The sequence below is a fragment of the Nomia melanderi genome, chromosome 1 (genome assembly GCF_051020985.1).
Source record: "Nomia melanderi isolate GNS246 chromosome 1, iyNomMela1, whole genome shotgun sequence".
NCBI lineage: Eukaryota > Metazoa > Arthropoda > Insecta > Hymenoptera > Halictidae > Nomia > Nomia melanderi.
The window spans coordinates 16,708,916-16,732,397 of record NC_134999.1 but is presented as its reverse complement, the minus strand read 5'-3'; the positions used below and the strand labels follow the sequence as shown (position 1 = coordinate 16,732,397).

Here is a 23,482-nt window from a genome sequence, read left to right as displayed (position 1 = left end):
AACGCGATATGCCGCTGCACGCGAAACCTACCCGGTACGTTCGATCTATTTTTCATCAGTTTCCAAAGTGAATCATAATTTACGGCCGGGTGACATTCAAACGCCGCATGCATCATTGCAATTTTTATCTGGTTCCGGTTTTGTCGTAGGATGCGGTAATTACTGGAATATTCCAGTCCAAAAATTTCAGTATCTCGTGCGATGATTGATTGTAACACTTTGCGACATTGTTTGTAATAATGTCCACAATAATGAAGAACTTTTACTATGTTATTGTTAATTCTTTTTTTTTATTTTCTATATGTTTCTTCGTTTGTAGTCTTTTCTTTTTCAATTTCTATGTGTTTCTTACTTTATAGTCTCCATTTTCCCATTTTCCATATATTTCTTCATTCACAGTCTCTATTTTTTCCATTTTCTATACACTTCTTCGTCTGTAGTCCACATTTTTTAATATTCTTATATTCATTTTCTATTTCAATCCTCGAAAAACTGCTCGAGATTCAAATTTATCTGTTTGCCACATACGTTCATCCACCGCCCACTTATATATAAAATTCATGGCTCCCTCACGAGTCAGAAGTTCCAGTATAGATCTTTCAGTACGTAGATTTAGATTTCGCACTCGGCTAGCCTGCAACGTAAGATATTAATAAATCTAAAACAAACTTGACTGCAAACGGAATTTAAACCGAGCCAGACCTCCCGTCTGACATTGTAGATAAAGATTTGACTGCTCGGCAGTTCTAGTGTTAATCATAATTATATTAACTGTGTCATTTGCATAAAAGCTAAACCCACTGGAGATGCAATTATATCTACACATAATTAACACTAAAACTACCGAGCAATCCGAATGACTTATCTCTAAATTTCTATCAAAACTAGAACAATGTATCTCTCAAAAATTGATAGACCTCTAATTACTATATAAACACACAAATTTATTTAACAATTCTACACAAAAGCCTCTAATAAATACATATTAATTTCTGATATTACGCATTAAACTTTACAAAATTAATAATCTAAGGACATCTGTATTTTGCAATGGTTGCAAATGACATTGTAAACTAATAGATCATAATCCAATTTCTTTTGAAACTATTATTCAAGAGAAAATGTCTAAAATCCTTTTCTCATGCATTACAATCATTAAAAGGTCTATTCAATTTCCTAAACACGTTAAGAATTTGAAATGTAAAAGCCCAAATCTTACAAATAAAATGTCAAAACAACAATAATTAATTTGCAAACGAAAGAAAGAGATTTCAATGAATATTCCTTCGACAAATATTGTTTTACCTCGAAGAATCTATTGTTTCAGTTTAGACTCTTGTGATAGTTACACGAATTTTAGTCCTCGGACTTTCCTAAGATAGGAAATAAATAAAATAAATAAATAAATAAATAGTTAACCAGTTAAGTGTGGAATTTAGTTTGAAAAATCTCTCATTGTGCGCGCAGTAAAATCAAATAATCAAGTGTATACTCGCTAAGTGCGGGCCAAATGCACTTAAAATGCATCCTAACAAAAAACTAAAGCGAAACGAAGAAGAATTACATGTTTGTCTCAAAAAATAAATAATCCATCGTTGAAAAAGTTAGCATCATTAAGAGTTTTAAGATGACGTATACAGTCGTCGAACACAATTAAGTGATTGTTAGTTCTAGTGTTAAACACTTGCAAACCAAGAATTCTAAAATGCGTAGTGTTAAATTCATTCTATTTAACTAGTCTAACTAATTACTTCTATTCATGTAGGTTAACATTACATCTAGCACTGGCCTAGTTGTTCCTTTCAAACTCCGCTCTACTGGCACAAAATCATACAAATAAAATATATATATATATATAACTCCTCTGACGATTTACAATCATGAGAACTGAGAGAGACTCGTCTCGCGTGTAAGATCTAGCAGACGCGCAGTTTACATCTAGACCAGACCACCGTAACACACAATTAACTCGCGTCCAATCTGAACCTAGATCTCCCGACTGCGATTTACATAATATAACACAGGTCCGCGATACGCCAAAGACAAGCCAGCTCGCATTGTCTCCGTTAACAGCGGATTACAGATTCCGAAGGCAACAAACGTCGCACCTGAAGTACACAGCCGCTTAATTAAGCACAGTGAATCTGATTCCTCGATGTCGTGATTCAGAATTCTAATCAAGAGAGATTTCAATAAAAACTTCCTTGATTTAACCTCATGCCTTACGATTTCTCTCTGAACTGTGATCGATCTAATTACTTCGTTATTAATGATTTATTGAAAATCAGAGAAAATTCTAGTCTTATTCTATGTCAACGTGTGCTGTAAGGTATAATCATTGAAAACATTGAGGACTATTGAGGAATAGCATGTAATGTTCATTCAAATAAATCGAATAATTAACGATGTAGGCCAAGCGGTTAAGTTTGTTCGACAGCTGTGAGAGCCATTGACCCTTAACCCCTTGCACCCCGAATTTCTTCTGCATTTTTTGAATTATAAAGGTGTCGATTTCTTAAATTGGAAGTCTGTAACCTATAAACGTAGAAACCCTTACAAAGTTGACGTTTATTTATTATATATTCATTTCAGTGCTGAAACTACCGAGTTAAATTGACTTTCTGAAGTTCTTCTATAGAAATTGGAAGAGTGCATCTATTCAGGCTTTAATTAATTTCCAATTCAATTTGCGCGTTGCGTCAGTTTCTTTAACCAGTTAACTGTTGAATTTAGTTGGAAAAACTCTTGTTCTGCGCGCAATGAAATCGAAAAATGGAGCGTGTACTCGTCGAACGCAAGACGAATGCGCGTAGAGTATATTTTAATACGAACGCCGCATGATTTCATAGAGCAAAATACACAAAAATGGGAAAAATATAATATTAAACCATTTGATTGAATCGTGTTATTATCATTGCACGCTGAGCTTGCTCAATATCATCGCGTTCGAAAGCATTGTTTATAATACAGAAATCTTGTCAAATAATCGTCGCTTAATTGAAATGAACTATAGTAATCCGATTTGGTTGGGGGTCACCGGTGACCCCCATGGCATTCAACGTGTTAATGAAAGATCAAAGCGAAACAAAGAAGAATTGCATGTTTATGTGAAAAAGTAAAGAATTCGCTGAAAGAATTAGTATCATGTCAAGCTTTACGATGACGTGTATACTCGTCGAACACAGTTAACTGGTTAACACTAGATTCACGGACATTTATTATAAGTTTATTCCATTGTTCCCAGAAAGATCGATGTTCATCCGTTTAGATTTAAGAAATCAAACGGTGAAAAATATATTATTAGGAACCATAATCGCATAATTGAATCAATCAAAATCGACCCAAGCATTTACTAATGTTTATAAAATTCAATATGAGGCAAACAGACTCGCCCCGTAAATCTAGTGTTAATTTCTCAGCGACACATCTGTCATGTTTGTAATAATTGCAAGAAGAGGAAATCAGGAAGGTGTCAGTTTGACACTTCCGATAGTTTCAGTGTCAAGTGATTAATCATTGAAAGACCCGCAATAAACATAACCACTTTTTACGGTTTCCATGGCAGTTACATAAGTTCCAACTATAGCTTATAACATTGAAGGATCGAGAAGGTGTCGTGCCAGACCAGAAATCATTGTAACGAGATTAACTCGGACGATCGCTGTAAAGCGACGCACGGTTTATCCATTCGTCACGCAATGCCACGGCCGTGTCTCACGAACGAGCCTCGTTAACTCGGTAATTATACATGCGCGTACACACGCCGGAGTCGTTCGAATTTCACGGCATGGAAACGTTTGCGACTTTGATTATCAACGGAATCCATCGCCTCCGCGATCATCAGCCGACGAATCGTCCTCGTTCCCTGTTCCCCAATTTTACGTCCTCCTCGCATCGACTTAGATCGATGTAATTGCAGTCGATTCGGATCTGACTCAAGCGTAACGCCGATGTAACTAAGCCTCAGGCTAATGTCCCTGCTTTCGTTGGGATTAGACCCTAACTTCTGCGGGCCGGATACCCTAATCTGCTTTGCGTTCTACAGGATCAGCGAGAAAGGAACTCGGAAAGACGTGAATCTGTGGGGAAAAGGCTGATACAAGTGTAGAATGTAGTCTCTTCGAAATTTCACTGGTGTTTGGTGTTTGAATAGTAAAAGATGAGTTGAGGAGGAACTCGGGAAGAGGGAATTTGTGGAAGATTGAAAAGGATTGAGTGTGAGTTTTTGAAGGTGGTTTAGTGTTTGGGAAGAGTGAGGTTGAATCTGAGGTTGTTTAAATTATAGTTGTTTAAATACTGGTGTTTGTTGTTTGAACAGTAAAAGATGGATTGAGGAGAAACCCTAGAAGAGGGAATCTATGAAAGAAGATTGGAAAGGATTGAATGTCGGTTTTTGAAGGTGGTTTCGCGTTTGGGAAGAGTGAGCCTGAATCTGAGATTGTTTAAATTATTCATTGTTTCCAAAGATTTATAAACACTTAGGAAGTACATTCAAAGGAAACCTTGTTAATGTTATTATTGTTACATTTACATACAGCGAAGGACAGTACAGAATTGATGATTTCCAGGATAAAGCTTTGATTTGATAATATAACATACGATAATAATTTGAAGAATCTAATAATATAATATAATAATATAATATTAATATAATATAACAATATTCTAAACCAAATGCAACTGAATAATATCTAACCAATTAACACGTTGAACACCATAGGGGTCACCGGTGAACCCAACCAAATAGAATTACTATAGTTCACTTAACTAAACAGTAATTATTTGGAAACATTTCTAAATTCCAAATAATGCTACCTAATACGGTGACATTCAGCTAGATCAAACTACAATAATAATAACACAATTCAATCAGATGATTTCATATCATACTCTCTCCATTTGTATCCATTTATATAATTATATAATCTATATAGTATAATATCCATTTCTCTTCAACATATTAAACAAATATTTCCAATATTGCCAACATTCAATTCCTCAGATTGTCGTAACCAAGAACACGAAACCGCATCCGAAACCCTGTTACCTTTCCAAGGCTGTAGCCAGCAGCGATCACGTGACAATGCCTCTAATGATTCTCGAATCAATATCGAGAACGAAAGGTTCCACGGGAAACTGTTCTGCCCGATCTCAAACGGTAATTCGATTCGAACTTTTTTCCATTACCCAAGGATCCATCCGGACGTCTAGATGCTTCTCAAGAGCAATCGTTATCTTAACCTCTCGACCGAGGGCAGCTCGTCGGTATCCTCAGACGGTTTTCAGTTTTCGTTTTTTCACCAGGAAGTAGTCTCGTTCTTTAATCGCATCGAGTCGTGAAATGAACGAGGAAAAATTCATCGATCGAAAAAACGGGTGCGGTTCACCTCGAGAAGCTTTCGTTCTCGGGGAAGACACCGGGAAAAGACATTCGCAGTAGAAAACCGGTCGTCCTCGATGGAATATCAGTGAACAATTGAAATATTAATGAACCAGCACACGTTTTCGGATGTCTTTAAACAGAGATACAATTAAAAGAAACTGTTATTGTCATTATTTAACCTTTTACCCTATGATACATCGTGGCAGACTCGCTAGGAAAACTTTAAACCGAACTTGATTATTCAATCTTCCTTCGTGTTAATTGAATATTACTTTTCTATTGTCAATCGTTAACCTTCGGAGCCAGCGTGGACAGAATAAGCGAAATCATTTCTTTTCCTAATAAATTATTAACGATGAAGTGGCTGTTTCGATAGTAGTTAAAAAATAAGTCATAGAGCAAGGTAGAATAAGTTATTCTCTAAAGAAATATTAGAATAATTTCGCACTGAAATGAATATATAATAATGAATGAATAATAATGAATAATAATGAAAAAAGGAAGTAACGGATTTCATAGTTTCTTTTCTTAATAAATTATTAACGATGAAGTGGCTGTTTCGATCGCAGTTAAAAAATAAATCATAGAGCAAGGAGTTGCAATAAGTTATTCTCTAAAGAAATATTAGAATATTCAATTTCGGAAAGCTAAAGTTTTGAAAAGAGCAAACTAAATATTCCTAAATTCATATATTCCAATGTCTTTCCTCAATTTTCTTTGTTCTAATAAAAGGAAACAACGAATTTCATAGTTTGAAAATAAAAGACATATCTATTAACTGCATTTAACACTTGGCAACACAAATCGTCTGCATAGCAGAGCCAACGGAGAGCAAAGGGTTAAAGCGTTAATTATTCTAACGTCCCACTTCCACGTTAACGAATTGATACGTATAATCGCGTTTGCGGAAAAACTCGGCTGTTTGTTGAGCGAGAAGATCGTCGGTTATCGCGTTTTAGCAAGAGCTGCATAGTTAAGTTGACGTATAACGTCGTAACGAGCGTCGGAACAGGGAGGTTCCATTGTTTACGGACGCAGAAATAGCAAAACGCAAAGGTTACCGAAAGAAACCCAGATTTTTGTGGAATTTCACATCAGCTGAGCTCCGAGGAAGCATCGAGAATATTTCTCGACCTGGAAACGATGATTACTCATCCACGACAAGCTTTTAACCCATCAAATACATGTGCGCTCGAAATTGATGAACCGGCCGCCATATTGGATCGTAAAGACGCAACTCTCGCACGTGTATTCTTCATTTCCTTCGTTATAAATTATTCCCATTATTATATATTCATTAAATATATCTTATCTTTTACTGTATTCGAAAGTATATTCTTCCTTTTCATTTTATTTCGTTAAATTATACGTTCAATTATTCCACCGATTGAATTCTAACAAGAAACAAAAGACAATTCATCCGAAGCAATGATTCGTCATGCGGCTAGAACAACAATAATAAAATCTGTCTCTGACCAGAGTTCATAACGCGTTTTTTTTTCACCGAATCTTTTTACACGCCTGCAGGAAATACGTTTTTTAGGTTATGTCCTTCTCCGTGACGAGATGACATATATGAACCGAAGATGAATAATTGACACGTGTAACATCCGTCAATATATAAATATGCAAAAAGTTTTTTTAAGGTGTCTATTGGCGTGTCTGTTGCATGTTAATGACGGTTCGATGATTGTTATTCTTATTTGCCATGAATATTCATGCATCACGAGCCATCGTTCAGATTTACCGCGGTCCTAGTCGTTGATCTTCGTGTGATCGTATGGTTGTTCTTCTCTTTAACCGGCTAAAGAGAAGTTATTATTATTTACCACGATTTACGGAGCTGTAATTCTGTAAGTTTGCCCGGTAGTCGATGGATCGATTGAAACGACGGAAAAAGACAAATCGAGGTCGACGAGAGTCGGCTGTTAAGCATACTGCTGGAGACAATGGTGTTCGTTACGCGGAACGCGATGGAAAACCAATGTTTTCCGGGTGAAAACGAATCAATCAGGGACGGAAGAGTGAAGGGACAATGGATCCAAACTAAACTTGACTTTTCCTCATCATGAATCTTCGTGTTAACCCTTTGCATTTGAGAATTGATCACTCGATTCGATACAGCAAAATTCTGAAGTCTTATGTATGAAACAACTATAACTGCTTAACTATTATTGAGAATCACAATTCTTCCGTTACACTGTTATCTAATTATCTACGCTACTCGACACTTTTATTTCACACGAGTTATCTGACAAGTTGTAATTTTCTTATAATTTAGAAGCTTCAGTCATCGGTGACCGCCGTGGCAGTCAATGTGTTAACACTATAACTACTGAGCATTTAATACGATTGATATGTAATCTCTATAAAAATTGTAACAATAGATTATTTTTAGTTTCTTTGGATATTCATAGTAGTACTCAAGTAAAACTATTTCCAAGATCATTTCAAATATTCAATGCTTTTAAGATATTAATAACTGCGAAACAAACAAATCGAAACCAGTCATTTTCGTATATGAGACATTCGAATGCAACATAACTCTATATTTTAGTTTCTTTTCTTAATAATTAGATTCAAAGAATGTCTATACCTGATCGACAAATGCCGAATATTCCAATTAAAAATCTTTCCACTGCAAAGACTGAAAAACACAACTTGTCCACTAAAAGATTCATTACCGAAAACCATCGCTGAACACTAGATTCACCCAATTAAAACTTAAATTCCATAGACTACTCAGTAAAGTTCCTATCAATTTCGATAGAGTACGTAATCCTAATTAGCACAAAGCAGCAGCTTCCGAAATCTATAATAACGAACAGCCACTTTTCTAACTTCAATAAAATACAGTACAACATAAATGCCAGTAAGCCGAATATTAAAATTAATTTTCCCCGGAAATTGAAATTACTTCAAGTTCCCATTACTAATCGAGTAAATCAGCTTAATAAACCAACAACGGATTACCGTCGTAAATTTATAATCAACTTCGAGTCGAGCCAACGTTATCTCGAACACCGTGCGACATATTATTCCAAGGAACGATCGATTTATCGATCCACGATCGCGCGGATCGTCGCCTTTCCCTTTCCCGTTCGCGGGATTATTAAATTCGCGTCTTTGCTAGGACAATTAATAACCGCAATTTAATCCGCGCTCGTTCGGGCACGTTTATTTCCTCTTTATTTCGACGCCGCCGTAAATGTCCGCCATATTTTAAAAGATTCGTGGCGCGAGAACGGAACCCGAGGTTTAACGTCGGGAAAGGTATACCACCCGAGGGTACTTAATTTTAATCTGACTATAAAGTCGCACGTTCGCTGTGCGATCGGGTCCTATAGGCAATATCCTCGGTTATATATCAATTCCTCGCGCCCCATCGTCGACTGTGTGATAAACACCTATCGATAATGAATGCACGCTCGGATAACCTAGCAGATACGCCGTTTAATCATCTTAGATATTGCTGCGATAGACGTTGCTCGTAATATCGATGTCGCTAATGCGAAATTCCACGGTTTGCAATACACTTGATGATCATTGATCACTGATCGTTACACGTTGCAGAGTTTGCAATTTTTTGTTCTGCTTTAGATAGGCGTGGGAATGTTTCCAGAGGGAGAGAGGAAGTGAATAGTTTTGGTAGTTTATTAACATTTGTGTAATCCTTTGCACTATTTAGAGAGATTTTTGTCAATATTCATTATTTTCTGGTGAAACGTTAATAATACTTTTTGCAAGTAATATAAAGGAATATCTTGCGTAAGTTGAGGAACAGAAGTATCTTATTTGGTTGATATATTGTAGAAAACTTAATATTGAATTTGAAGATTTATCATTTTGGGTCAAATCAAATGGAGTTGAGATTCAAGGGTTAATTAACGCAAAGGGTTAATCGGTTGCACTCTGAATTTTTGCAGTTTTGTATTGATAATTCTGTTATTACGATATTTCATCTGAAATGCATTTGAAGAATAATTTTTAGAGAGAAGTGTAAATTATTCTTCTTACTAATGATATTGAAGATTACATAATATAATCTATTTGAAAAATATCTTGATAAAGAAGTGACCTGTGGAGAAAACTGATGTCGAGTCGATGGAGAATACTTTTACTTTATATTTGAATCATCAATCTTTCATTAGAGAAATGTATTTTCATTTAATATTCCTTTCTTTGAACTATGTAACAATTTTTCTTACCTTGGAGCTCGAAAAGTTAACAATTTACCTTTTATTTGAATTATGCACAGGAATAATGAGCATATTAAAAAGTACACAAATTAATAACTAAAATTATCAGAATCCTGATGTCTTCCTTCTGCAATTATTGAAAAGACGATAGATGTTTCTCTGAAAAATGACTAAAGAAATTGATTTAATAAAACTGAATTGTAAATCAATGAAAGTCAACAGATGCGCCTTGGAGTTTCTATAAAGGAATTTCAAACAGTCAATTGAATTAGTTTGTGTTAACAACTCACCCCATCATCCACGAAATACGTTAATATTATCTAAATAATAGTTACCATCCGATGATCGCATATTTCACAGTTAAATTACAAAACTACCGCAGCCATTAGCCTAACAGAATCCTTCACAGAGAATATTCTACTCTGGGTAATGTTAGTTGCCCAGGTCTCACCGCGTGGAGGTTGCTGCGCGCGGAGACCCCGAGAGGTGGGTGGAAAATTCAATTCCACCGACCTCCCTTTCCAATTCTAAACCTGATTTCTAACGCACTTATTACTAACGCACTTAATGATACTCCCACGCCGACGGTTTTCTTTCTTGAGTCTAAAATCGAAGTATCCCACGGTGGACGATGGATATCATCTTTCGCAAGCTTAACTCTAACTTAGTCTAACCTTAGCGGTTAACTTAAACTATACAGTCATCGCAGTAAGGGGAGGGAATCAAGGAAGAAGTCCTTGATTCGGTCATCATTCGAATCAGAGAAGAAGTCTCTGGTTCAGCAAGAGCAAAGTCAGGGGTTACAATCTTAATTTTAATTTAGTTTACATTTACAAAGCGATACGTTGGACGCAAATACGTCGAGCAATTATCGGGCCAACAAGCAAAGGGAGTGAATCAAGGAAGAAGTCCATGATTCGAATATGAGACAAATCAGAGAAGAAGTCTCTGATCGAAGGCAGGCAAAATCAGGGTGACGCGAAGCAAACCGCGATCAGACCAGTCAGCCCACCGTGCCGAATTACGATGCTCCGTCCCCTACAGAACAGAGGATGATTTCCACCGGCGCCAGCGTTCCCCCGTTAACTTCCCAACGCCCCGTCCTCAGAGACGATTAGAGACGGATTACAAAGAAGTAGGATCTCCGTGACAATTATGGCTTCGATGGGCACAGCCGAACCGGTCGCCCTTCCCACAGAGGGCATATTGGCAACCTGGTACCGATCCAGACTCCACCATCATGATCTAATGAGTCGGTCCCACCGAGGTACGAGAACAGCAGAATGGCTGATGTGACACGCGGCCCGATCCACTTGCATTCATGGCTAAGTGAACTGGAATAAGAGAAACAAGCGGAATCATTACATTAAACTAAAGAATAACTGCTCGGCATATTTAGACAATTTCGCAGCCATTGGCCTAGCAGTATCCTCGATAGAAACTATTCTGTCGACGATTCTGCTAGTTTCCAGGTCTACCACGTGCAGGTTGCTGCGGGGGACCCTGGGAGGTGGATGGAAATTCAATTCCACCGACCTCCCGTTCTACATCTAAGTCTTATTTTTAACGCACTTAATAATAATCCCACGACGGCTGTTTTCTTTCTTGAGTCTGAAATTGAAGAATCCCACGGCGGATGATCGATGTCTTCTTTCGCACGCTTATTTCTAACTTAGCCTAGCCTTAACGCACTTATTACTAACGCACTTAATAATAATCCCACAACGGCTGTTTTCTTTCTTAAGTCTGAAATTGAAGAATCCCACGGCGGATGATCGATGTCTTCTTTCGCACGCTTATTTCTAACTTAGCCTAGCCTTAACGCACTTATTACTAACGCACTTAATAATAATCCCACAACGGCTGTTTTCTTTCTTAAGTCTGAAATTGAAGAATCCCACGGCGGATGATCGATGTCTTCTTTCGCACACTTATTTCTAACTTAGCTTAGCCTTAACGGATAACTTAAACTATACAATCATCGCAGTAAAGGGGGGGAATCAAGGAAGAAGATATTAGAAAACTATACATGGGTCGCAGCTGGCGAACAATTATCGGGCCAAAAAAGGACATAAATACGAAGCAAGAAAGAAGTCCTTGATTCGTTTTACACTAAAGAAATCAGAGAAGAAGTCTCTGATTAAAAAGCCGCAAAATGAGGGTGACGCGAGCAATCCGCTGTGAAACCAGTCAGTTCCACCGCGCTGAATCACGATGCCCTCACCTACGGATCAGAGGATGGTCACACGGGCCAGTGCCAGATTCCCATTAACTTCAGAATTCAAGAGAATTCGAAGTAGGATTCCAACACTGACTGCCGCGATAGACGATGGCGCGAGCACCACCGCCCTACGATGCGCACCACCGGTAACCTTTCAGCTCAGACACCGATATCAAGCACGGCGGACCTGGCTGGTTTAACAAACGGCCGATCACTTGCACAACATGGCAACGTGAATCGGAATAAAGGGAGACAAGCGAAATGACCCTAAAGGATAACTGCTCGCCACATTTGTACATGAATCATACAATGTCGCAACCGATCGGCCCAGCATTATCCTCGATAGGAATTACTCCATCGGCGATAATGCTGGTTTCCAGGCCCACCACGAGGAGGTTGCTGCGAGGGACCCATTCCTGTTCGCGAATTAACTTAACCCCTTGCTCTTTCATTTGTTTCTCAACCGCGATCGATACGATTATTTTGGCATTAATCGTTTATTGAAAGAGGGCAAAATTCTGGGTATATTCTATGTCGTTTGCTGTGAAGTGTGATAATTGATGACGGAAGAATATTTAATTATTGTATTATTACTCTGTATTATTACGATAATTTGAAATTCATTTGAAAAAATAATTAGTTTGTAGAGAGCAATTTAAATGATTCTTCTTACTAATAATATTGAAAAAAACGTCATATAATTTATTTGAAAAATATATTGACAAAGAATAACAACTGTGAATAAAAAGGGTTAAATTCTGTTTGAAATCTTCACCGCGAGTCTGACACAGTTATTGTAAAAGCAAAAGGTTATTACAAAGTTCTTTCTGCGAGATTATCCGTCTTATAGTAACAATATGTAATAAATAATGATAAATGTAAAGTAGCTTAAATAGTAATTGAAAGACTGCAAATTTTTATGCATTTGTAGAAAATTTCAAAGTTGCACGTAATGCGCACAATACGAAAAAACATACGAGTATGAAATATTCAAAACTTGGTGCTGTTTTACAATCTTTGCTGGGAAAAATAATTTTCTATTGCAATTCTATGTCTTCAGTTATATTCTGAAAACGTTTTAATTCGCATGAAGGTCTAATAATAGTAATAAATAAATAAATAGTAACTAAAGTAGTTAGCAATAGATGTCGAATAAAAGTAACGCATATACGTATAACGCAAACACAATCATTACAACACGAGTACCATAATTATTAGTCAGGTGATTTCAAAATAATGGTGACATGTTCAAAAAATAATATCATTCGTTTGGTTCACCAACGTTTGGTTCTAAATATTCTTCAGGGGCATCAAATTTCGCAATATTATTATACGATTTGATTCAAAGATATAAAAAGAACTCCGAAACGCGTTATTTCGCAAAGCTATTTTATAAAACGACGAACTAAATATAAAACACGAACGCGAATGGTGCTTCGTCAACCACAACTCTAATTTATTCAGTATAAAATACAAAAATCACCCGTGCACCTTTATCTCTTTTTACGCAACTTTATATGGGAAATTATGTGCAGCCATGTTAAACTGCGTGGATCAGATGCAGCCATTTTAAACTGCAAGGCTTAGATGCAGCCATTTTGGCTACTGCGAACCAATATGCGGTTCGAGCAATGGTTCCAGCATGATTCTGGGCATTTTCTAAATCGCAACACTAAGAAAACGCGTTCAATAAATATCAAAACACTAAGAAAAGGCATTCAATAAATATCGCAGCACTAAAAGAAACGCATTCGATCAATATTACAACTCAAATTGCAAAAACAATCGTAACAAACCGCGATCATTCAGTATCGCGACACCATATCAAACCAAAGCCGATTATTCTTCCATTCGCAGCGCTATCGCAAAATAAGAAAACATATCAAACTATAATCGAGCGTTACCATAATCATAACATCAAATGCGATTTGTCTTCGTCATACGCAACTCTATCATTAAAATCATTTCAGGGAACAACTAAAACTGATTTCAATCAAAATCACGACTACATTATTCGCCACGCTAAGCCAAACCGTGATCTTTCTTTCGCAACGCTAATTAACAATCGCGAAATGCCCATTATTGCTGGACGATGGGGCGGCTGTGGTCAGCCCAAATTAACTACAACTACAACTACAACTACTGTAATTAGTGTGAGTACAGTGACAAAGTAGTAACATGAAAATGGCGTTCCATTTACATGCTAAAATGGAGCGCCATTAATAGTTGCCCTCTTGAGCGACATTTTGTCGGGGCCTCTTCGGCATATAGCCTCTTCTTTTCTTCGGCAATCTGCCATTGCTGTTAAATAAAGTTGCTCGATATCGAACCACCATAATCAACAAATCAAAAAGGATCGTCAATCTTTCGAAACGGCCATAGAACGATTTCGTATGTTTCGCAGAAAGAAAAACTGGTAGAATCGCTGTCAAAGCTGATAAACGACATGCTCCGTTTCGATATCTTAATTCTTATTCATAAATACAGTTACAAATTAGCTTAATGCGTAGGATATCCCCAAATACCTGCAGTTTAATAACCTGACTCGGATCATCGATCTTTGGAGTCGACACAGGTAGTTCATTGTGACAATATTTCGTTTTATGCGGATTATTAATTGAAATTGATATTCTGTTATCATTTATTTAACTTCATCCGATATTAGAAGATACAAATTTCCAGATTTATTGATTATCGCGTTCGATAGAGCAAAAGGGAGAAAAGGGATAGAAATGCGCACCTATTTCGTGATAGATTCATTTTAATTGATTTAAATTCAGCAAAAATAGAAGGAATGAATACAGAATTATCTTCTTGAAAATCCTAGCTAAAAAATTGTTAATTTCAAGCTCTAACGGGCTAAGGTTTTCTGATTTTCTTCCAAAAACGACTCGAATTATTTCGGAAAGTAAATTCGAATTTCTCATAGATAAGAATATATTTTAACGTGGAAATGTGTTGTTCTTCAAATAGAAATAAGTAATGAAAATTAAAATATGAAGAAAGAATGTCACTTGAGAAACATTTTAATCAGAATTAATTTAATCTGAATAAATGAAAAATGTTTAAAAACCCTCAGGCAACACCTTCGTCGAAGCAAGAATTTTTAAAATGGAAGAAAAATTATTTCAATATTGTTACTTCGAATCGTGTGACTATCTGTCGCGAATTGTTTTCTTGTACATTATTCTAATATTACATTCGTACGATTAAACGAACTTTAATGCGAACATACGATAATATCAATCATTAGAATTCTAGTCGAAGTTTGAGAATAGAAAACCAGAGACAAAATGCATTTGTTTCATCAATGTATTAATATATTTTCATTCACTTTCCTTAACATTCATATTAATAGTTATGCACGAAACTATAGAAGAGTTCTTCCTTTTGCAATTTAATAATAAATTATGCAAATTCTACAATTCATTTTAAACGCGACGTACAAGAAAACCCTATCCTATCTAAGAAATGCATAAAGAAATGTTACTACTCTCAGATGTGTAAAACATATCCGAGGTCACTGTACTCAGAAAATCACTACTGAAATGGTACCACCAGTCACCGGTGTCATGACGGACCTTTCGCCCTATGACATGATCGGTAACCAGAGTAAAAAAAAGCATGCGACTCACCGTTCGGTGTCTGAATCTGCTCGTAGCTCGGAAACAAGAAGTATTTTTTTCCATGGATGGCGCCACTGGTCAGCGTCGTTCAGCATCGTTCAGCATCGTTAAACACTAATTAGTACTGGCGAACACTGTTAAATATTGTTCAGCGCCTTTCAGTAAATTTTAAACGTGTTCAATAAATGTCGACAGTGTTTCACAAATTTCAGCAGTATTCCACAAAGTTCAACAATGTTTAATAAATGTCAGCAGTGTTCCACAAATTTCAACAATGTTCAATAAATGTCAGCAGTGCTCCACAAATTTCAACAGTATTTTGCCAATTTCAAGTGTTCCACCAATTTCAGCAGTGTTCCACCAATTTCAGCAGTGTTCCACCAGTTCCAACAATATTCCACCAGTTTCAGCAGTATTCCACAAATTTCAAGTGTTCACTAAAGTCCAATAATGTTCACAAACGCGCGAGGATATCACTGACTGTACAGAAAAACGAGATAGGAGAGAGCTCCTTCGCGAACGGCGACTCACGGTGAACTAATAGTGAAATTTCAAAATCTTAATCGCCAATTCCTATTTTTCGTTCCTTATCGGCGATATTCGGCAATTTCCGGCCTTACTCACCAGCGGTCTCCACTATTATTCCTTTGGATATTTAATTATCGGAAAAGTAAGGAATGTTACGGAGTCTTACCGTTTCCGCGAAATGGGTTGTATACTTAATCCTATTGAGAAGGACTTTTTGGAAGACCTACGATACCTGCGCGTCCGTAATAATAATCGCTACCGCCGAGCTTATCAAATTCCTCGAATTGACCTACAAGGGACAGGTGGAACGAAATTATTTTATTTTGTACACATTAACCATTGGAATTTATATTCTATTATGGTTTAACCTTCTTTAGAATTTCAATGTAGCAGAAACTGAATTTAATATTCACCGAAATTGATAGTCTCCATTGCAACTTATTTCGAAAATATTTTATTTTGTAACTAACCATTGGAATGTATATTCTATTAATATACAAATATTCTAATAATTAAAAGAGATTAATATCGTACGCAAAAGTACTTTCTTTTGTCAGCTAACGCCTAAAACTCCGTAAAACGGTGGGGCGCATAGCAAATGAAGGCGGCACGTGACGTGCGCGCCATATTTACGCAGCTCCCTCCGTAAACCGGGAGGAGGAAGCCGTGGCAGAAGTCGGGCACCGTGCTAACGAGTCAAGAACGCCGAAACACGGCGCTTCCTCAAAGCGCCAACAAGACGGATTACTTGTTTGCAAGATGCGCTACGTGACCCGTGTAAAATCTATCGACGGCTGCTTGATAAATTCATGGATCCTCGGAAAACGCTTTCCCCCCGGGAGCCGAGCGGCTCGATAAATTATGTTTGCAGGAAACGGCTCGGACGTTCCCGAATATAAATATCTTTCAGAGTTATTGCCGGGATATTCTCGTCAATCGCTATCACTGTTCTTTCGATCAATATCGAACTTTTTGAGAGACTTATTGTATCTCAATCCCAAAGAACCTGCATCAGCTTGTTCAACGCTAGATTCACGGAACGAGTCAATTTGACTCATACTGAATTTTCTAAGCATTATTTGCTAAATGTTTGGATCGATTTTTATTAACGCAGTTATGCGACTATGTACCCTAATTGTCTACTCTTAAACCTCTAATTTTTAAGATCTAAATGTACAGATAACAATTTTTAAGAACAATAGAACAAACTACAGTAAATGTCAGTAAATCTAGTGTTAATGTTCGAGGAACGATATTACTTTCTGGTTAATGAAGAAAACGATTGACTGAGAAAACATGGAGAAATTAGCGAGAAGTATGAATATTGAATTGAATATTTGCAGCGTCGTTTTCGTAAATTATATTGTAGCCGTAACAACGAAAATTTTAATATTCTGTGGTAAGTATTATTAGAGATGTATGAAAAATGTACGAATTTTTACGCAAGTTGCATTTTATAGAATTCAATGTTTATTCCTTCAGAATAGTGAAACGCTTCTCAAAGAATATTCGAGTAACGCGCGACTAATTAATCACTCCGCCGTAGATCTTAATCAAATTTCCAAGCATGTCGGGGGCCCGGCAACAAATAACGCAGCGGAAATATTGCGGCTGCTGTTTAAAGCTAAAAATAAAAAAATGAATTATTCAGGGGAATATATTCATATACAATTTGTAAGTGCAATAACCGGCCCCATACGTCTCGACTCTAGCCGCATACCAAATCGCCGTTCTGCATATATCAAGAATCAAGATGGCAGCGAGTTAGCGCTCTCCGCATGGAATCCTAGCTTAAAGCAGCTGCTCTTTTCTTCTTTCCTCCTTTATCCTTGCATGTCCTTCTAATACGCGAACTAAGAAACTATTGTCACCGATAAATCGCACTGGATTTACGTAAACCTCCGTTGAAATTGAGAAACGAGAAGAATTTCCGCCTCACTTTTGTACAAATGGCCGCGGGAACGGGGAAGTCCCGTGGTGTCGCGAGGGGCGACGCGACGCTTGCCGCGAATAAATTTCTCAGATCCTGCCATGTCACAGTGAAAAATAAACATCTTGGGGGTCGGGGGTTGGAAATTTCGAGCGATCTATTAATTACCAAGTTGGACCGTAAATTTGTTCGTGTTTGAGCCGTGTACAGGGTGTTCGTTGTAAGATGGATCAGTCTTTTTTCTTGTAAACGGTGAATATTTAGGAGTAATGATTATGAGGGAATAAAATAATAATTAGAAGTAAATAAGTAGAAAAGTAAGAAATGATTGGAATCTGGTAATTAGAAAATGGGAGATAACGATTAGAAGCTGATAATTGGAAAACAAGAAATAATAATTAGACGTAAATAATTAAAAAGACAATACAGAGGAAGAAATGTTTATATTTTCCAAAATTACGAAATAACTGGTTAACTTATGACACGGTAGATTCAGTGGGACACTCGTTGTCCTTGTCCGACATCGTTTACTCCCCACTACGCGAGCCATTAATAATGGACGCCGCAAACAGTCCATAATTGCGGTTGATCTAGCAATATGCAGGAGATGATTACTGTCGATCGGCGTACCGATAACGAGTACTTCACGGAATTAATTCCGTGCGTTGTCTTAATTTACAGGCGACATCGATCTGCGTTTGTCCGTCGACGGTAGTTAGTCGAAACGACGGGGGCGACGAATTGATGGAGGCCTTTTTGTCTCATCAACCCTTATCTCGAGTGTTGCTTCAATGGCCCTTCGCGCGAGAAAATTGAACCGTCTTTTTTCCTTTTGGCTGGTAGAACTTGTTCCAGGCTTAGTTGAAAGTGGCGAGGGACTAATTGGTTGATCGAGAAGTAGTCTAGAATGCCGATAAAGTAATTGATTGTGGGATATTACGGTAATAAGTTAATTGAAGGGAATCAACGACTGACACGGTAGTAGATTAACGTGTCATTGTTTCGATGCCTTTTATAAACTGTTTAGAAAATTATCGTTCTTTGTTCGATATTCTGGTACATTGGCGATCCTCATTTCTGAAGATTCACTTTCATAGACACGTAAAAGGTTATCTCGTGTTAAAGGTTCAATGCACCCTGCAGGCTTTTAGGGTTCCAAACGTTAAACATTATACTTTTGTGCCTCACGAGGGAATACTGTGTTTTAAGACGTGAATATTGATGAGTTGTCGAGTTGCATGGATCTTGTAACGCTGGCCAGACAGCTTAGGGCACCTTGGTTCGAACATTATCGAAGCATAGATTGAGTATTCCCTTTGAAAGCTCGAACATTTGTCACAGATGTCGGAAGTATGAGATAAACGATCTGGGAACCTGCAACCCTCTTATTAAAATCTTTCGGAGACATTGGGGAAGCTTAATTAATCTTTTACCTAGAGTTTCGCCCGGAAACTTCAAGTTCCTTTTTATCTTTTATCATGTTTATTATAGTTAAAATATTGCTAAAAATTAACTATTTCTATATTTACATTTTTCATCATCATGTTTATTATAGTTTGACAAATCGAAACGATATCAAGATTAAATCTATTTACAATCGTTGAAGTACCATTTATACTTAAATGCTTCTTACGTGGTTGGAAGACTTGTGCAACTAATTGCATTCGGATAAAGAAGTGACAGCGGTAATTCCCCGATTCGTAAGCGTATCAAGAGCTTTCGCGAACGACACGTTTCTAATTAACGCTCCGTCTAGTCGCACTATCCCCTTAGTAAATCAATGACGCGTCAAGCTTAACTGAAAAACCTCATTCAGCATTCAACGGAAACGTGACGACTTATAAAAGCGTTTAAACGTTCCACTCACGCAGTAATTTGTCATCTATAATAAAAATAACACATTGAGTATCGCATAGTTTTTCCGAGAAAAGTATAAAAAATGAGAATAATCTAATATCAAATTATGTAATTAAAATGCGTTATCATTATTGCAGGTTTATCTCGTTGAATGTCACTACGTTAGGTAGTATTACTAATAATAGAAAAGTTTCCAAATAATTATCGTTTAATTGAATAGATTACAGTAATTCGATTTGATTGGGGTCACCGGTGACCTCCATGGCATCCAAGGTGTTCATAATCTTCTTATCATAAGAAATTCCCGCTGCTCCGCTTCCCATTCGCAGCCAGGAGAAAAATACGTTTTAATTAGTTTAATTAGCTGGCTAGGCGAGGAACTCGAAAGTGCAAGAAGATTATAAATTCCGGAGTGGATCTCATTTGATTACTAAAGTTCCTTTGGCGACGAAATTGCGGTTCCTTTTACGTAATTAAGAGACGTCGAATTACGACGCCAATGAAGTTATTTACGTTGCGCAACGCGACTGCATTTTCAATGAACAGAAATGTTCAGCCAGCGATATTTCAACTGAACGAGGTGAAATCTGTTACAGTAGCTGTAGTGATCGCGTTTTTCATCTGCTGGGCGCCGTACCACGTGCAACGGCTGATCTACATCTACGGCACGGAGCCGGACCACATAACCTCAAACAGCGAGGGAATGGAGTTCCTTTATCTTCTCATGACTTACACGTCCGGCGTCCTCTATTACGTGTCCACGACGATCAACCCGATCCTGTACAACATCATGTCGAACAAATTCCGCGTGGCGTTCATGGTGAGTGAATTTTCTCTTAATTCGGTCCCGACAATATGGCGGATGAGATATGGCAAACTCCTGAGAATTCTGAAGAATCTTTGGAAGACAATACTTGACTTCTAATTTTGGTGGCTTTAACCCCTTCGCTTATGATTTATTTCTTAACTATAATCGATACAACTACTTTATCGTTAATAATTTATTAAGAATACCACAAATTTTAATGCTTATTCCATGTGTACGTTTACTCCAAAGGTTAACGATTGATAATAGGAAAGTAATACTTAATTTATATTTCAAGAGATTGAATAACACTGACATTAACTGTTTACGATATCAGAGATATTATTATTTGAAAAAGTTAATAACAAAGCTGGTAGAAATATATTTGAGGACATTTGGAACTCTATCTTTAACCATTGGACATAATTTTCAATGGGTTCTCGTGATCCTTTTTGAACCACTTGCATATTGAAGTGTCAACTTCAAGCTCCAATTTTATATATTGAAAGTTGACAAATCTTCGAGTAGGATATTTAGAAATTCTTATACTCGCTTTATTTCACCTTCTTCTTCCCAATTAATTCCGGATTCCCTCTTGAATAACTTCTCTTACCAAAGAGGTACCATCAAACAATATTATCATTCCTACGTTGTTTTCGCAGGAAACACTGTCGAAGAGCTGCAGAATCCCAGGCCTAGTCATTCGAAACGAACAAAGATCCTACTCCAGTCTCTCCAGGTCCCATCAAAGAGCGCTGGGTGCTTCCAGAACAGTAGGCACTGCCGGGACAGGGGTTGGCCACGATAGCACCGAGTGTTCAGGGAATTCCGTGAAGGAAGAGAGACCGAGGCAAACAACGTCGCTGATCATCGAGCAAGTAGACTCTGACGCAGTCGACGACAGCCTCAAAAGAAGTAGGAGGGATGAGATCCAGAATCTGGAAATTCTAGTGAAAGAAGTCCACAACATCGATGGCGCGTTGAAGGATCACAGAAACGGCGATTCCAAAAGACCAATGCCAGCCATATACACTACCGTAAAGTTTTCAAACTCGGACGGGTCCGGGAAAAAATGGTGGCGACTGTTGAAGTGGTTTCCTGGATTGAAGTCCCTGAAACTGGCCGGAAGGACCACCTACGCTGTCCCGGAAAATCGTATCCTGGAGAACAACGAGCTTCGGAAAGAGGAATACTCGATGACCATGTGGAATGTGCACGAGGCAAACGATCAGAGACCAGTTTGAACGTTGAGAGATTATTACCTTCATTCTGTATTGTAAAAATCATTTAGTGTATTCTGGTCCTGAATGAATCGATCGATGGAGCTGGAGTGATAGCAAGTGCAACCTGTGAGAAAGGATACTGAAGATTCAGATGAGCTGGCAGAATGTAATCTGGTTTAGTGATTAACTTCAAGTCTAGAGTACAACAGGACCTAATGTTGTTATAAGTTCTTGACTTATAAACTTGAAACTTCGATCTTGTGCTGATCAAAACCTGGATTAGGGTTGATGATACTTGACACAGACCTGACTAAGAGCAAAGCAACAAAAATAAACAGTGCATAGACCTAATTGTAGATAAGTAAATCTAGAACAGGATATTTCGATCAAAGGAATTCCATATCAAAGGACTAACTCAGCTGTCTTTAACAGTGAAACTCTTGCGAACATGGATGAACTCTAAAGAGAAGGGTTTGGGTATCTGCGTGAATATGGAACAGTTAATGATTTAATGGCAGCCCGTCGCGTCAGTAGACGGACTTCTCGTCGCCGAAAAGTTTCGAGCGTTTTTCAGGTAACGTCAGCTGCGGAACTCGTTAATCCGGACGGATGACGAGGAATCACGAACGGTAGTTTGCTCTGAAAGTTCTGTCGTAGTGACTCGGTGACTTAGCCCCGGGCCGCTTGAAAAAGACTGATCTTTGTTAATCGTATTTTACACGAACAGAAGAACCACGATCTCGATCGTTCATTTAAGACTCGCTGCGGGATCACGGTGTTCGCTTGGGTCTGTCGACAATCGATGGGCAAGCGTGATCGCGAGGAATATATTGTACGTCTCTACGTGTTGCTGATATCGGTAGTTGTATATAAGAAAAAGTGACAATGGAAAGTTGCCAATAATTACCGAAGCTATAAATATGTCATTGTCATTTTAGTTTGAACGAGATCTGCGCGGATCGTTTCAAAAGGCGACCCCGATCTTGAGAATGTGATATTATTTATTGTGTAACCCTTAGAATTGTACATTGTCAGAATTGATTCGAAAGTAGACACCTGCTTGGCAAACCTTAAAGTGTGCGCCCCTCATTTGTGTTACTTGTAAGTCGATGTATTTTCAGTAATAATATTTTTGATAATCATCAAACGAAATCTTCATTCATCCTACTTATCCTGAGTCTAGATCTTTATCGTTGAAAACATTACTAGGAAACCTACATATTTTTGTGAAACAAATTAACTCCTTGTCCTACGACGAAGTTAATAATTAAATTAAGTAAATTAATATTTACTTACTGATTTACTTTGATTAATATTTACTTGATTAATATTCCTCTGTAATCGACTATTATACATCAAAGGAAATATAGGCGAAACATATGCTTAAAATTTGTCTCCTTTTCCAATAAATTATTAATGACAAAGTAGTATCGATCAGAGTTGAGAAAGAAATCATAGGCCAAGGGGTTAATAATAGGTTCTGGATTGTGGCGCCATCCGTGGTAAAACAGTGAAACCGGTAAGTAAATGTCACTAATCGATGTTCCTAATGAGTGGTAACGTAGTTTGGCCATTTAATGTTAAGTTTCGTCACGTGGCCGGTAGATGACGCAACCCTTATCATTCCCATGTCACTTACAACCTTACCAACAGAGTAAAAAGTAATTAAAATAAACAATGTATTAAATTTTTCAGACAGCTATTAGTTCC

The 23,482-nt window shown here is 37.5% G+C and overlaps 1 protein-coding gene across 2 annotated transcripts in view; it reads left to right on the top strand.

Annotated features, from left to right (window-relative positions):
- Window positions 1–22,970, top strand: part of LOC116429537 (pyrokinin-1 receptor) — a 32,748-nt gene extending 9,778 nt beyond the window's left edge. The window contains exons 2-3 of one of the 2 annotated variants that reach the window (XM_076374479.1): window positions 20,344–20,564; window positions 21,212–22,970. In XM_076374479.1, the coding sequence (XP_076230594.1) occupies window positions 20,344–20,564; window positions 21,212–21,793 (803 nt within the window). In that variant the 3' untranslated portion in view covers window positions 21,794–22,970. Of the gene's footprint in view, window positions 1–20,340; window positions 20,565–21,211 lie in introns of both variants that reach the window. The other variant, XM_031982586.2, reaches the window with a different exon arrangement.
- The last annotated feature ends 512 nt before the right edge of the window (window positions 22,971–23,482 follow it).